This window comes from Leucoraja erinacea, chromosome 2, assembly GCF_028641065.1.
Source record: "Leucoraja erinacea ecotype New England chromosome 2, Leri_hhj_1, whole genome shotgun sequence".
Taxonomy (NCBI): domain Eukaryota; kingdom Metazoa; phylum Chordata; class Chondrichthyes; order Rajiformes; family Rajidae; genus Leucoraja; species Leucoraja erinaceus.
Window position 1 is genome coordinate 6,567,834 of NC_073378.1, and position 13,422 is coordinate 6,581,255.

At 42.2% G+C, this 13,422-nt stretch overlaps 1 protein-coding gene across 4 annotated transcripts in view; it reads left to right on the forward strand.

Moving 5' to 3' along the window:
• Positions 1–12,888, forward strand: part of LOC129706782 (solute carrier family 12 member 7-like) — a 286,498-nt gene extending 273,610 nt beyond the window's left edge. For all 4 annotated transcript variants that reach the window (XM_055651265.1, XM_055651281.1, XM_055651273.1 and 1 more), the window contains 3 exons: positions 3,865–3,879; positions 10,193–10,326; positions 12,375–12,888. In XM_055651265.1, the coding sequence (XP_055507240.1) occupies positions 3,865–3,879; positions 10,193–10,326; positions 12,375–12,466 (241 nt within the window). In that variant the 3' untranslated portion in view covers positions 12,467–12,888. The remainder of the gene's footprint in view (positions 1–3,864; positions 3,880–10,192; positions 10,327–12,374) is intronic.
• The last annotated feature ends 534 nt before the right edge of the window (positions 12,889–13,422 follow it).

The window sequence follows — 13,422 nt, forward strand, 5'->3', positions numbered from 1 at the left end:
TATTTATCCATAATATGAGCCTTCATTTGCTCAAAGAGTAGTATGGTGAGAAACATTATTAGGCCAATATTCAAATATGGGATATTATTACTAAGAACATTAAGGATAGATCTGCTCAGCACCAACTGGTTTTCAATCTTCAGTGATATTACCCAACAGTCTAATGTAGACTTGTTAGATATTTGACTCTGAGCTGGAGGCTTAAGGGCAAATGTGAAAGTCAAGTTATGAAATGGGTTTAACTTTTTTTCGTGAAGATTCAATTAAATTGCCAGCCATAGGACTTTATTAACTTACTTCCACTTACATTTATCTTCAGATAATTACAAGCTTGATTATTTAGATATTAACTCAATATAAGTTGTTTGTCATTTTTTAATTTCCATCACATTTTGATCTGTTACAAATATTTCCATTAAACTGTACAGGCCTGAAAACCCAATCTAATCCTTAGTTAGTTAATTTCACTTGGGGGTTCACAGTGGGAAGTTTATTATTTCAGATTTAAGATCTTAATGAACAAGAAATGCAACTGTATTTAAGGCCAATTTGGCAATGGCCCGTAAAGTGCGTCACAATACCAAGCAGTTATTCAACTCCATTAAGGGTCAGAACAAGACTGAGCATGCCTTCAATCCCAAATATTTTTTCGCAAATCCTGTAAATGCTATTTCCAAGTGTTCAGGTTGACATTATTAATCATTGAAAATATTTGATATTGTGTGCAATAACTTGTTAACTGTGCAAGATTGGTGGGGGAAGACCTTGTTATATTTTGAGCCTGGACTAATTGATTAATGAGTAGGATATTAAGTCCAAAGACTTGGGTGAAGGAATAGGTGGGTTCACATGGTCTGGTTGGTGACATTTAGAGTCCCAAGAGTGCACAGGAAATCTTAACAGTGTTGCATTTGTGCAAGGGAAAACTGTTTATAAAGCCTTGTGATGACGTGATCCATTTCCAGTGAGGGCACCAAATGGTCAGTGGTAAACAAATTCCCATTTTAACATGAACAGAAGTGGTTACATTAGTGAGCAAATACATTTCACATGGCTCTTGATCTGTTGGTGGAAGCTACATGTCCAGCTGCGCGCGTCCATGCAAATAAGATTTTTAATAAACAATGGGGTAACCAGCCTGCCTGAAGGCAAATGAAATTTAGAAAACAGTTTGTCCGGGGTGAGGTCGTACAGGAATTCTCCTTTACATAGAAACATAGAAACATAGAAATTAGGTGCAGGAGTAGGCCATTCGGCCCTTCGAGCCTGCACCGCCATTCAATGTGATCATGGCTGATCATTCAACTCAGTATCCTGTTCCTGCCTTCTCTCCATACCCCCTTTTGACCCCTTTAGCCACAAGGGCCACATCTAACTCCCTCTTAAATATAGCCAATGAACTGGCCTCAACTACCTTCTGCGGCAGAGAATTCCAGAGATTCACCACTCTCTGTGTGAAAAAAGTTTTCCTCATCTCGGTCCTAAAAGATTTCCCCCTTATCCTTAAACTATGACTTTAAAACTGCATGTGGAAAATCTTGACAACCCCTAGCACCAGAACGTAATTCCCTACAACACATACATACCCGCACACTTTTCCCTTCCATGAGTCTCTCTGCAAATATTGTCACCTAACTGCAACCCAATAGATGGTTTTGGGCTGCTTGATCTTTGGGGCTGACTGCCATTTTTAACCTACTGTAGGAGTCGATTGAAGTACTGGCAATTATTTACCCAGTGGTTAAAATCATCATCAGTGATTTCCCTGCATAAGTCGCAGTGAGTTATAGCCTGTCTACTCTGGAAACAATGGGCCCAAATGTAGTTATCTTCTCCTGCAGTTCTTTGGGAGCGGTGTCTACATGGGTTGGATTTAGGCTTTAGGCTTTAGAGATACAGCGTGTTAACAGGCCCTTTGGCCCACCGACTCCGCACCGACCTGTGATTACCACCGTACACTAGCTCTACCTTTCACACTAGGGGACGATTTACAGAAGCCAATTAACCTACAAACCTGAATATCTTTGGAGTGTGTGAGGAAACAGGAGCACTTGGAGAAAACTCACACTGCCACAGGGAGAATGTACAAACTCCATACCTGCTGTCAGCATCAAACCTCGGTCTCTGACGCTGTAAGGCGGCCTCTATCGCTGTGCCGCTGTGCCGCCCTGTCTCTGATTCCGCACATGCCTGTTCTAGAGAGATTTGTAATGTTCACAGGACTGGAATATTGCAGCTGTGAGGAAAGATTGGATTATCTACAGGGAGATACAGGGAGACAAATGAGGTGCATAAGATTATACAGGCCAAGACAGAGATAATAGGAAGAAGCTAGTTCCCTTGATCGATGTGTCAAAACCAAAGGGCATAGATTTGAAACTTGTGGAAGAAGGATTAGAGGGAAGATAAGATAACATTTTCATCTAAAGGATGAATTGGCTTTGGACCTCACTGCTTGATAAGGTGATAGAGACAGAACCCTCACTAAGTTTAACCAGAACTTGGGTATATATTTGCAAAGCTCTGATTACGTGGCTGAAGATAAGATTAGGCTAGATACAAATAAATAGTTTCCTATATTGAAATTGGAAATTTTCTGTGGCTCTTTTGATGGCATTGTGGAAACAGGAGACAAGTTGGAAAGCAAATGCCAGGTTTCTCAATTTCCCACTCTGTGGCTGGACTTGAGCATTATGTTCAGGGGCAAAAATGCATGTCCCCTAAATAAAGGGCTTGCATTTTGCAGTTGGCACCTTGGCCTTGTGCTTTGGTTGGCCAGCATTCTGGCTAAAACCCATTCATTTGAGGTATAAGGTTAGAGTATATGTGGGGTTGTCCTCTTCAAAGCATAGAGGGGATATGTAGGGTCATTTGTGGTTTGGATGGAGAAACAAGTGGCAGGTGCATTCATTAAAAGATGAGTTGAAAACTAAGAGACTAATTAAAAATGTGGAAGGAAAGTTAAGAAAGGATGTGAAGAAGCACTTTACACAGAGTGGTTCTGTTTTAAAATCCACCGACCGCATGGTTGAAAACCGAATCAGTGCCTGGGAATTGGATAGGCATGGGAGGGGGAGTGATTTGCAGGGGTGCAAGGGAAATTGAGGGGGAATGAGCTCCACCATGAAACAAGATACAAGATACAAGATACAATTTATTTGTCAAACAAAGTCAATTTGATGGGTCAAATGGCCTCCTCCCTTCTAGCAGTTACACATTCCTGTGGAATTGAAACCTTTTGAATTGCTGAAACGGTAAGAGTGGAAAAATATTCCTTTTATTTTCAATTAATTTCTGTTGCAAATATTGTTTGCATTTCATTTCTATTAATTATTTTTTTAACATCTATTTAAACTCATTCTAAATGTCCCTGATTTGACAAATGGTAATCGGTGGTGCAGGGAGAAGGGATCTGCTGTCTGAAGTTTAGCTCGTAGCCCATGCCATATTGCAGGACAGGACATGGCGGTGCTGGCTCGAAGGGCCGAATGACCTACTCCTGCACCTGTTGTCTATTGTCTATTGACAGCAGTGACAATTGGGTTTCTACGTCATTTGCAGTGACAAATTGCAGGTGATGAATGGGCATTATGTAAGGTTGACGTGGTCCAATGTTATAGATCAACTACAATTTGATGTTTCTCGGTTATATAAATGTCTGCAACCTCCTGTAAGTGGACTGTTAGAAAACAATTGCTAAATGACTAAAACAGTCACTTGTTTGTGTATGATGTCCATTTTTTTCCTGTACATAAACTTCAAATATTCACTTGTTAACTTCACCCTTGGATCTTTGTGACATTAGGAACAACTGATTTTAAAGTTTGAATGTTGCATTAACATTGTCTTTTTTCTTTGTTACAGAGAATGGGGAAATCTGTAAGTTTCATTTGATCTTTATTCATCTGTATTGCTTGTGTGTGTTTCTGGTTTTAAATAGTCCTTAGCAGCACATGACATTCTCTCCAAAAGCTTCAATAACTCACGTTTGTTCTATATTTAATTTACTATCAAGGCTGAGGGCTCCTTTTGTTAGCAGTAATTGTCTGGACAATTGCAGTAAGATTGTGTTTTTATTTTCTGATTAATGAATCATTTTCACAGTTAAAAGATTTGAATGTCATGTGCTGATCTGTACATGTACTGCTCTATAAATGTTACAATACTTTCTGTACTTTTCCGGATCCTTAATTTTGAATTTGGGCAATAATGATGCCTTTTGTTTCATATTGACTGTGGATCCCATTGTCGAAGACCAATGTTCTTCTGGCTTGCTTTCTTATCCACAAATCTCTCTTAATTCTAGCTCACCTCACACTTTTTTGCTTGTAATCTAAACATAGCACACTAAACAAATCTTGTTCATTCATAATCTATATGATCAGTGACCTGCATGAGCTCGTTCTTGATTTGTTCCATGTTGCAGCTTACTCTTGTTTCTCTAACTCTTCCATCCCAACAACTCAAGCTGTTAATCTCCAATCTTGCCTGATCTTCATTTATGGCCATTCCTTCAGTGGTTTAGTCCTTCTCCTTTACATCAATTTGACTCTTTGACCAAGGTTATAGACTTTTAGTGTAATATCTCATCAAGTGGGTCAGTGCCAGGTTTTGTCTGTTAATACTCCTGTCCTCTTCCAAACTTCTTAAAGAGCAACACTGAGAGTCAAAGAAAAAATATTACCTGACAAACTAATATTCAGACTTGGTCACAATAATTTTGGACATGGATTTGCAGTCAGATGTAGAAGTAGTAATGCTTAACCCTTTCTGTTCCGGCACATGAATATGAAGAGTCAGACTTGGCCGACAATAAGACCAATTGTCAGTTTAAACTTCTGACAGGAGAATCTATTATTATATAAAACTCTCGTGCCATCCGACCGGCTGCCGTCCGGCTGCCTTTCTGCCTTTTGATTAGTTCCATCGTGTGATGTCACAATGCCCAATGCTCGCAGATGTCCAATCGGAATGGCTGATGCTAGCAGATGTCTAATGGTCTAGTGATCATGTAAAAATAAAGAAATAGCATATTGGCTCCACTTCTGCTTTCAGAACAACTCTTCTATGCTTGAATTCCTTCCTATCCCACCCTTCCCAATCACTCTCCCATGTACCATGAGCAATGAATGGTCATCGGAAGTAGTGCAGCAAGACAATTGGTTTCCACTGATGACTCGGAAGAAAACTTACTTTTATTCAGCGATCTATTGGATGACTATTTTTAAATAAGGATCAAGTAATGCAATAAAAGGATAGTTGGGCATCTGAAATAAAAAATAGAGCACTGGAAATATTCAGACAACAAATGAGGCGAGGAAAACAAAATTAATACTTCAAGCCAATGACTTTTCACCAGACTGACCAGTCTGAAATAGACTAGGAAGGCTGATTTACTAAATTTCAGTGTTGGTTGTACAGAACTCCTTCCTTTCATAACCTTCCTTTCACTTTCACATGATCCAAATCTGACTCTTTCCTTATCTTTACTCCCATTTCTCACTATTTCAGTCAGGCGGGAGTACAATCCCCTACTCTCAATTCCTCCGTCTACACCACGTCTGCTCCCTGGATGAATGAAGCTTTCCATTCTAGGACATCTGAGATTTCATTTTTCTTTGTAAAATGTGGTCCCTCCCCGCTGTCATATATGGATCCCTCATCTGCGTCTTCTCTGTCTCCCATAGTTCTGCTCTCGTTCCTCCTCCCTCCCACACAGAACAAGAACAGAATTAGAAACATAGAAAATAGGTGCAGGAGGAGGCAGGCACCACCATTCATTGTGATCATGGCTGATCGTCCCCTATCAATAACCCGTGCCTGCCTTCTCCCCATATCCCTTTACTCCACTAGCCCCTAGAGCTCTATCTAACTCTCTCTTAAATCCATCCAGTCATTTGGCCTCCACTGCCCTCTGTGGCAGGGAATTCCCTAAATTCGCAACTCTCTGAATTCGCCCCTCATCCTTCTAAACTCCAGTGAATACAAGCCTAGTCTTTTCAATCTTTCCTCATATGACAGTCCCGCCATCCCAGGGATCAATCCCGTGAACCTACGCTGCACTGCCTATACAGGTGCACAACCTTTTATCCGAAAGCCTTGGGACCAGACACTTGTCGGATTTCGGACATTTTCGGATTTCCGAATGGACGATTTTTAGCGTAGATTAGGTAGGTAGCGCGGGCGGCTTGAAAAGTCTGGAGCGACTGCCTCCTCCCCGGTGACCGGGGAATCATGGTAAATCATTGCATAAATGTTAGTCAGTTAGTTTGGAGGGATTTTATGTGGTGGTGGTGGTGGGGTGAGTGGGTGGGTGAAGGGGGAAACTTTAATTCTTAGTCCCCTACCTGGTCGGCGACTCCCAACATCGCGGAGCTGGGGGCTCCGTCCGGCCGCGGGCGACGCCAGTTGTAGCTCCGACCCCGGCAACTCTACCCCTGGCTGCGAGGCGCTCCAAATCCAGCGCGGCCCGTGGTCGGACGCCCCCCACCTCAGCTCCGCGAATGTTGGGAGAAGGCGGCCTCCGCGCCCTGGAGCTTACCGCACAGCGACCCGGTAAGGCATTGCCCGCTCCCCGCTGGTATCCCAGCGCTGCGACGCCGCCGAATCCCAACATTCGCGGAGCTGGGGTGGGGGGCGTCCGGCCGCGGGCGGCGGTGGATTTGGAGCGCCTCGCAGCCAGGGGTAGAGTTGCCGGGGTCGGAGCTACAACCGGCGCCGCCCGCAGCCCCAGCTGGGAGTTAGCGGCCACAGCGCTGCGGAGCTTACTGCACGGCGACCCAGTAAGGCATTGACCGCTCCCCGTCTCTCCGACCAGGTAGGGGACTAAGAATTAAAGTTTACCCCTTCAACCCCCCCTTCACATAAAAGCCCTCCAAACTAACTGACTAACATTTAAGCAATGATATACAGATGTTTATGTGTCTCCCCGGTCTCCGGGGAGGAGGCAGCCGCTACTGTAGTACAGACCTAGGTTGACCGTAGGTCATTTCGGGTCAAGTTTGGCGCCAAACACGAGCTTTGGTGTGCCGATGACATCCTGGAAAAAATGGCCGGTTTTCGGAGGTTTTCGGTTTCTGGAACACCGGATAAAAGGTTGTGCACCTGTATCACAAGAATGTCCTTCCTCAAATTAGGAGACCAAAACTGCACACAACACTCCAGATGTGGTCTCACCAGAGCCCTATGCAACTGCAGAAGAACCTCTCTACTCCTATACTAAATTCCTCTTGTCTTCTCTGTCTCCCATAATTCTGCTCTTGCTCCCCCTCCCCCCAGATAGAAATAGAATAGAATTCGGCTGGTCCTCACCTTTTACCACACCAGGCTACACGTGTAATACATCATCCTCCGACATTTCGGTCACATCCAACATTGTTCCACCACCAGTCACATCTTCCTATTTCCACCCTTTTCTGCATTCCACAGAGACCAACCCCTCTGCAACCCCTTGGTCCATTCATCCCTTCCCACACAAATCACTCCCTCCCCAGGTACCTTTCCCTGCAACCTCTGGAGATTGAATAATTGAATATACGTCATTTGCCAAGTATGTATACATACAAGGAATTTGCCTTGGCCCGTTGCTCGCAAGTAACAACACGATATACAGTATACAATTAAATATAGAACATTATCATTTAAACATGTGAAGAATGAAATAAAATACCAGAGCACAAGAAGGCTACAGACTTATGGCTGTTGTGTAGAGCTACTGCTTGTGGATAAAAACTCAGCCCACCAAGGCATACTGGCTTTCCCAGTGGTTAACCATTTTAGTTTCCCTTCCCATCCCCACACTGACGTTCCTGTCCTGGGCCACCTCCATTGCCAGAGTAAGGCCACATGAATACTAGAAGAACAGCACCATGTATTCCGTTTGAGTGGCTTACACCCCAATGGTATAAACATTGAATTTTCCAACCGTAGGTAACCTCTTACAATATTCCCCCCCTCCCTAGCCCCACCTGGACTCACACCTATTTCTCCCCACCCACCCACCACATAACTTCCTCTGACTTCGCACTTCACAATTCTTCAATACTTTGCCCAGCACCATCTGTTGTAACCTCCTGCCTTGTCCAACCATCTACCTGACCCTTGTCGGGAATTTATGATGCAGCTTTATAAAACTTTTGTTCGGCCATGTTTGTAGTTCTGGACACCCCGTTACAGGTAGGATACAAGAGGGTATGGGGAGGATGCAGAGGTTGTTACCTGGAAATCTGCCTGGATGAGAGGGTATTAGCTATAAGGAGAGGTTGGACAAGTTTGGATTGTTATGTCTAGAGCTGAGGGGAGTATTGAAAGAAGTTTAGAAAATTCCGAGAGATGCACATAGATAGGGTAGACAGTTGGAAACTTTTTGCCAGAATGGAACTGAAAATACTTGCCAGGAGAGCTTTGTAAGAAGGGGAAGTTGAAAGGAGATGTGCATGTTTCTGTACTGCAGAGTGGAAGGTGACTGGAATGCTCTGCATACAATATTGATGTTTAAAAGGCTTTTGGATAAGCACATTAATATGCAGCGAATAAAGGAAATGGATTATGTGCAGGAAGAAGGGATTAGTTTAGTTTGGCAACATGTTCAGCACTGAAAGACCTGTCCCTGAGCAATACTGTCTCCACGTTCAATAGCAGGCCCTTGATTTAGGCATCTTAGAATGCGTTTGCTGGAAAGGAAGTAAAGGTTTTCAATTACATGCATCATGTCTATTGGTCTTGTAAGCATTTCAGTAATTTTGGGAAGATATTTCTCATTCTAAGAATACCATTTTGGTTATATCAGTACACAGCTTAAACATTTTAATGTTACCATAGATATATAATGTGCCTCAAAGCAATACTGTCAGTGTTGCCTTGCTCCTTAAAACATCAGTTAAATGGCATTCAGGCAAGTAAATTTGCCTCCATGTGAAATGAAGCAGCAAGAACAAATAGGCCATTGAGCCCATGTAATTGTGAAAATGCATTGTGAGTGTCTGTCACAACTGAAGTTGGTCGAGGAGCCATAAATCTTAATTGAGTACAAAGTAGGAACAGGCTATTGAGAGACATTAAACTGTTCCCAAATCTCCAACCAGCAATGGTACTTGGACATGGTATACTTAGCTAAAACGTATAAAGGAGTCAGACTGTTTTGAAAGAAAGAAAGCGAAGTATGTTAGCTTTCATTGCAAAAGGATTTGAGTATAGGAGCAGGGAGGTTCTACTGCAGTTGTACAGGGTCTTGGTGAGACCACACCTGGAGTATTGCGTACAGTTTTGGTCTCCAAATCTGAGGAAGGACATTATTGCCATAGAGGGAGTGCAGAGAAGGTTCACCACACTGATTCCTGGGATGTCAGGACTGTCTTATGAAGAAAGACTGGATAGACTTGGTTTATACTCTCTAGAATTTAGGAGATTGAGAGGGGATCTTATAGAAACTTACAAAATTCTTAAGGGGTTGGACAGGCTAGATCCAGGAAGATTGTTCCCGATGTTGGGGAAGTCCAGGACAAGGGGTCACAGCTTAAGGATAAGGGGGAAATCCTTTAAAACCGAGATGAGAAGAACTTTTTTCACACAGAGAGTGGTGAATCTCTGGAACTCTCTGCCACAGAGGGCAGTTGAGGCTAGTTCATTGGCTATATTTAAGAGGGAGTTAGATGTGGCCCTTCTGGCTAAGGGGATCAGGGGGTATGGAGAGAAGGCAGGTACGGGATACTGAGTTGGATGATCAGCCATGATCATATTGAATGGTGGTGCAGGCTTGAAGGGCCGAATGGCCTACTCCTGCACCTAATTTCTATGTTTCTATGTTTCCTTTGAATTTGAATTAAGGAAATTAATTAAAGGTTATGTTTTGGAGCTTGGGTTTTCCTTGTTCCTAAAATGTGACTTTTCTGGAATAAATTAATACCTGAATAGTTGAGCATAGGTTGAGTCCTTTGACCCATCATATCTGCACCGACCATGCCACTAATCTAACTAATTCCATCTGACTGCAAGGAGCTCTGTTCATGTGTCTGGCTAAATGCCTCTTTAACATTGCGATTGTATATTTCTCTCTCTTCCATGTTCTGTAAATGTCAACAGCTTTTAGACATGCTCATTTTTGCCTGTCGGCTTAACTTGCTCATTATGTGGATGGTAACTTCTCCTTTGAACATCTTATCCATCAATAATTGATCATATTTCCTTCTTTCAGGAATCAGTCCAATGTTAGGCGGATGCATACTGCAGTGAAACTCAACGAGGTGGTTGTTAACAGATCCCAGGATGCCAGACTTGTGTTACTGAACATGCCCGGCCCCCCTAAAAACAGACAAGGGGATGAAAACTGTATCCTTTCTATCTCTGCAACCACAGATTGTGTTTTATGATAATTATGCATGAAAAGGTTTGCTTTTACTTCTAAACTAAAGAGTAATTAATAGATATTTTTTAATAACCTATATTAGAATTATGCAATTCTATTGTGCACATGCAATGTGCTGTATGGTCCTAAACATTTAATTATTTTTGAAAACGATATTTTTAACACTAATCAAACATACCACCCAGACTTTTCCATTGCCAACATCTTTTCACCCACATAGCTATCTGCTCCGTTGGTTGTTGTCATGCCATCGCTACACTGTGGCTGGCAATACCTGATATTTTGCATGTTGACATGTTGTTTGGTTGCACTTGATGAAGAATCAGAATACTTGTAGAAAGGAAAGTGACACTTCTACCTATTTAATCAACGTTAATCCCTAATTAAGCAGTTCATTTAGTTCTGTACCACTGATCATTTTTTGTACAGGCTTCCACATTACTCTTCATCCAATACCTGCTAACTTCCCTCTTGAAAGTCAAGATTAGGTTTCTATCACGCTTGCAGACTGTTTCTCAAATCGTAATGAGTCTCAGTAGTTGTTTTACTTGAAACTATTGAACGTTACAACTTTGTAAAATGTGAAATAGCTTCATAATTTCCTCTAACTTGTGAGCGCGGACTTTGTGATTCAATGGCTCTGACCCAAGAAGCTCTCTGTCTGTTTGAAGGAGCTGACTGGTGCCCTCAGGGAAGTGGAGTGCAGACGCCCGCCCGTCTGTGCGTATTTCTTTAAATAATTCTCCTTGCAACTCTTCTAAAGGGAGTATTGTGTGATTTTGTGAAGCTGGCCAGCTGGAATCTTCAGTCATGCTCTGACATTTCTGTAGTTTGTATCTATATCCAAATTCTTCAAAGGATTTAAAGCATGTTTAGAGCATAAAACTCCATTTATGTAGTTTAAAGTCCACATTTATCTGACCTTGCTGTCTCTTCAGCAATTTCATTTGTTTGACAGTCAGCATGGACTCAAAGGCCCGAATAGCAGTCTCCTACATTGTAATAATAATAATAATAATAATAATTTTATTTATAGAGCACTTTAAAAACAATCATAGTTGCAACAAAGTGCTGTACATCACTAATCATTGACAAAAAAGTTAATACACACCAATAATAACAATCAAAAGAAATAGTAGGAAAATATATTTCTTAAGGGGTTGGACAGGCTAGATGCAGGAAGATTGCTCCCGATGTTGGGGAAGTCCAGGACAAGGGGTCACAGCTTTAGGATAAGGGGGAAATCCTTTAAAACTGAGATGAGAAGAACTTTTTTCACACAGAGAGTGGTGAATCTCTGGAACTCTCTGCCGCAGAGGGTAGTCGAGGCCAGTTCATTGGCTATATTTAAGAGGGAGTTAGATGTGGCCCTTGTGGCTAAGGGGATCGGAGGGTATGGAGAGAAGGCAGGTATGGGATACTGAGTTGGATGATCAGCCATGATCATATTGAATGGCGGTGCAGGCTCGAAGGGCCGAATGGCCTACTCCTGCACCTAGTTTCTATGTTTCTATGATATGTAAAATAAAGAAACATAAGGGAATATGAAAATGATTAAGTGGCTGGGATAGTATCATGGAGTTTTATATTTAAATACATCCTGTATTGAAGGGCTCTGCAAAAGACAGAGTGGTCTCTGTGGATTGTTTGTTTAATATTAGTTGAGCTCATCAAAAAGAGCAAAAGATAAGCAAAGGTTGGTGTCAGCAAAATGGAATTCTGACATTCTGGAGTTTCCTAAAGCTGCCGGAGGTTTATATTGGAGAGTGCAATCATAGCTAGGAGAATTGCATGCCTGAATTCTTAACTTCAAAGTGCCTTGAAGACACTGCAGAACACAACATGCCTTTATTCAGCTCTTCAGCTCTCTAATCCCTCTCATGAACTTTTGACGCTGAACCTTTTGATCTTGCCTTCCCTTCTATTACATTCCTTCCAGTTGAAATGTCCCGTGACTCACCTGGCCCTCCTGGAGGATAATACACACAATCCTTGACTTAGTGCGTGACAGATATGGAGTTCCTGGAGGTGCTGACGGAGGGCTTGAACAGAGCGCTGATGGTGCGGGGTGGAGGCAGTGAGGTGATCACCATTTACTCCTAGACCTACAACCCAACAGCTTGGCTCGAAGCAAATTTACCGAATGGTGCCAACAAATTTCATCAGTGACATGGGGGACGGGGAGCTTTTGTATTTCATCTGCTGCTGGTATTTTTGGTAATGACAGAAGACAAGAGCATCCTGACAGTGAAGAGACTCCACTGGTGTTCTTTCCCACGATTCCAGCCGACTGGAGTCATTGCTGCACTTTCCTTAATGAAAGCAAAAAACTTGTATTTCAAAGCTTGTTTTATGTTTTCATTTCACTCTCTGAACAGTTCTTTATAAACTCTGTAATCTAAATGTGTACCTCTGTCGATAGTGCTGGTAGGTTAAATGGTGCAGTTAGAGAACGGTTATATCTCTGCTTTCTGCAGATCTAGACTGGTCAAAACAGAATGGTTGGTGCCAGTGAGATGGACTTTTTTTTTTTTTTTGTGGGGGGGGGGGGGGGGGGGGGGGGGGAGGGGTATTCATTGTACTTGTGTTTTGGTTTTATTACATAAACAAGTGTGCAATCCTTATTTTGTGTTCTTTTTAAATCATCCTTAGTTTTTGCTCGATAAATTGGCTAGTTGTGTAAGCGGCCTCTGTCAAGGCACTTGCCAGTAATAGCCACTGGGAGGCCCTCCTGCTCTTTTTATTACATGTATATTTCAATGTATCACCTCCTGTATGAAGTGGTTCAGTTAAAAATGGGGAGTAACAACCATCCACCATGCTGCTTGTGGGGATTCCAGCTGATTTTTGAGGTTTGTCTAGTTTGTCGCTGTAGGATAGGTACAAATTCTCTCTTTTCACAAATACAAACACAATGTGGCAGATGGAATGATTTTTAATGTTAGGAATGTACGATATATTTTGGCAGATATGTTTTCTACAAATGAAAAACCAGTATATCCAAGTAAATGCATGTAGGAGTGTTTTTTCTTCGTCAGGATTATAATTTATTGTCTTGT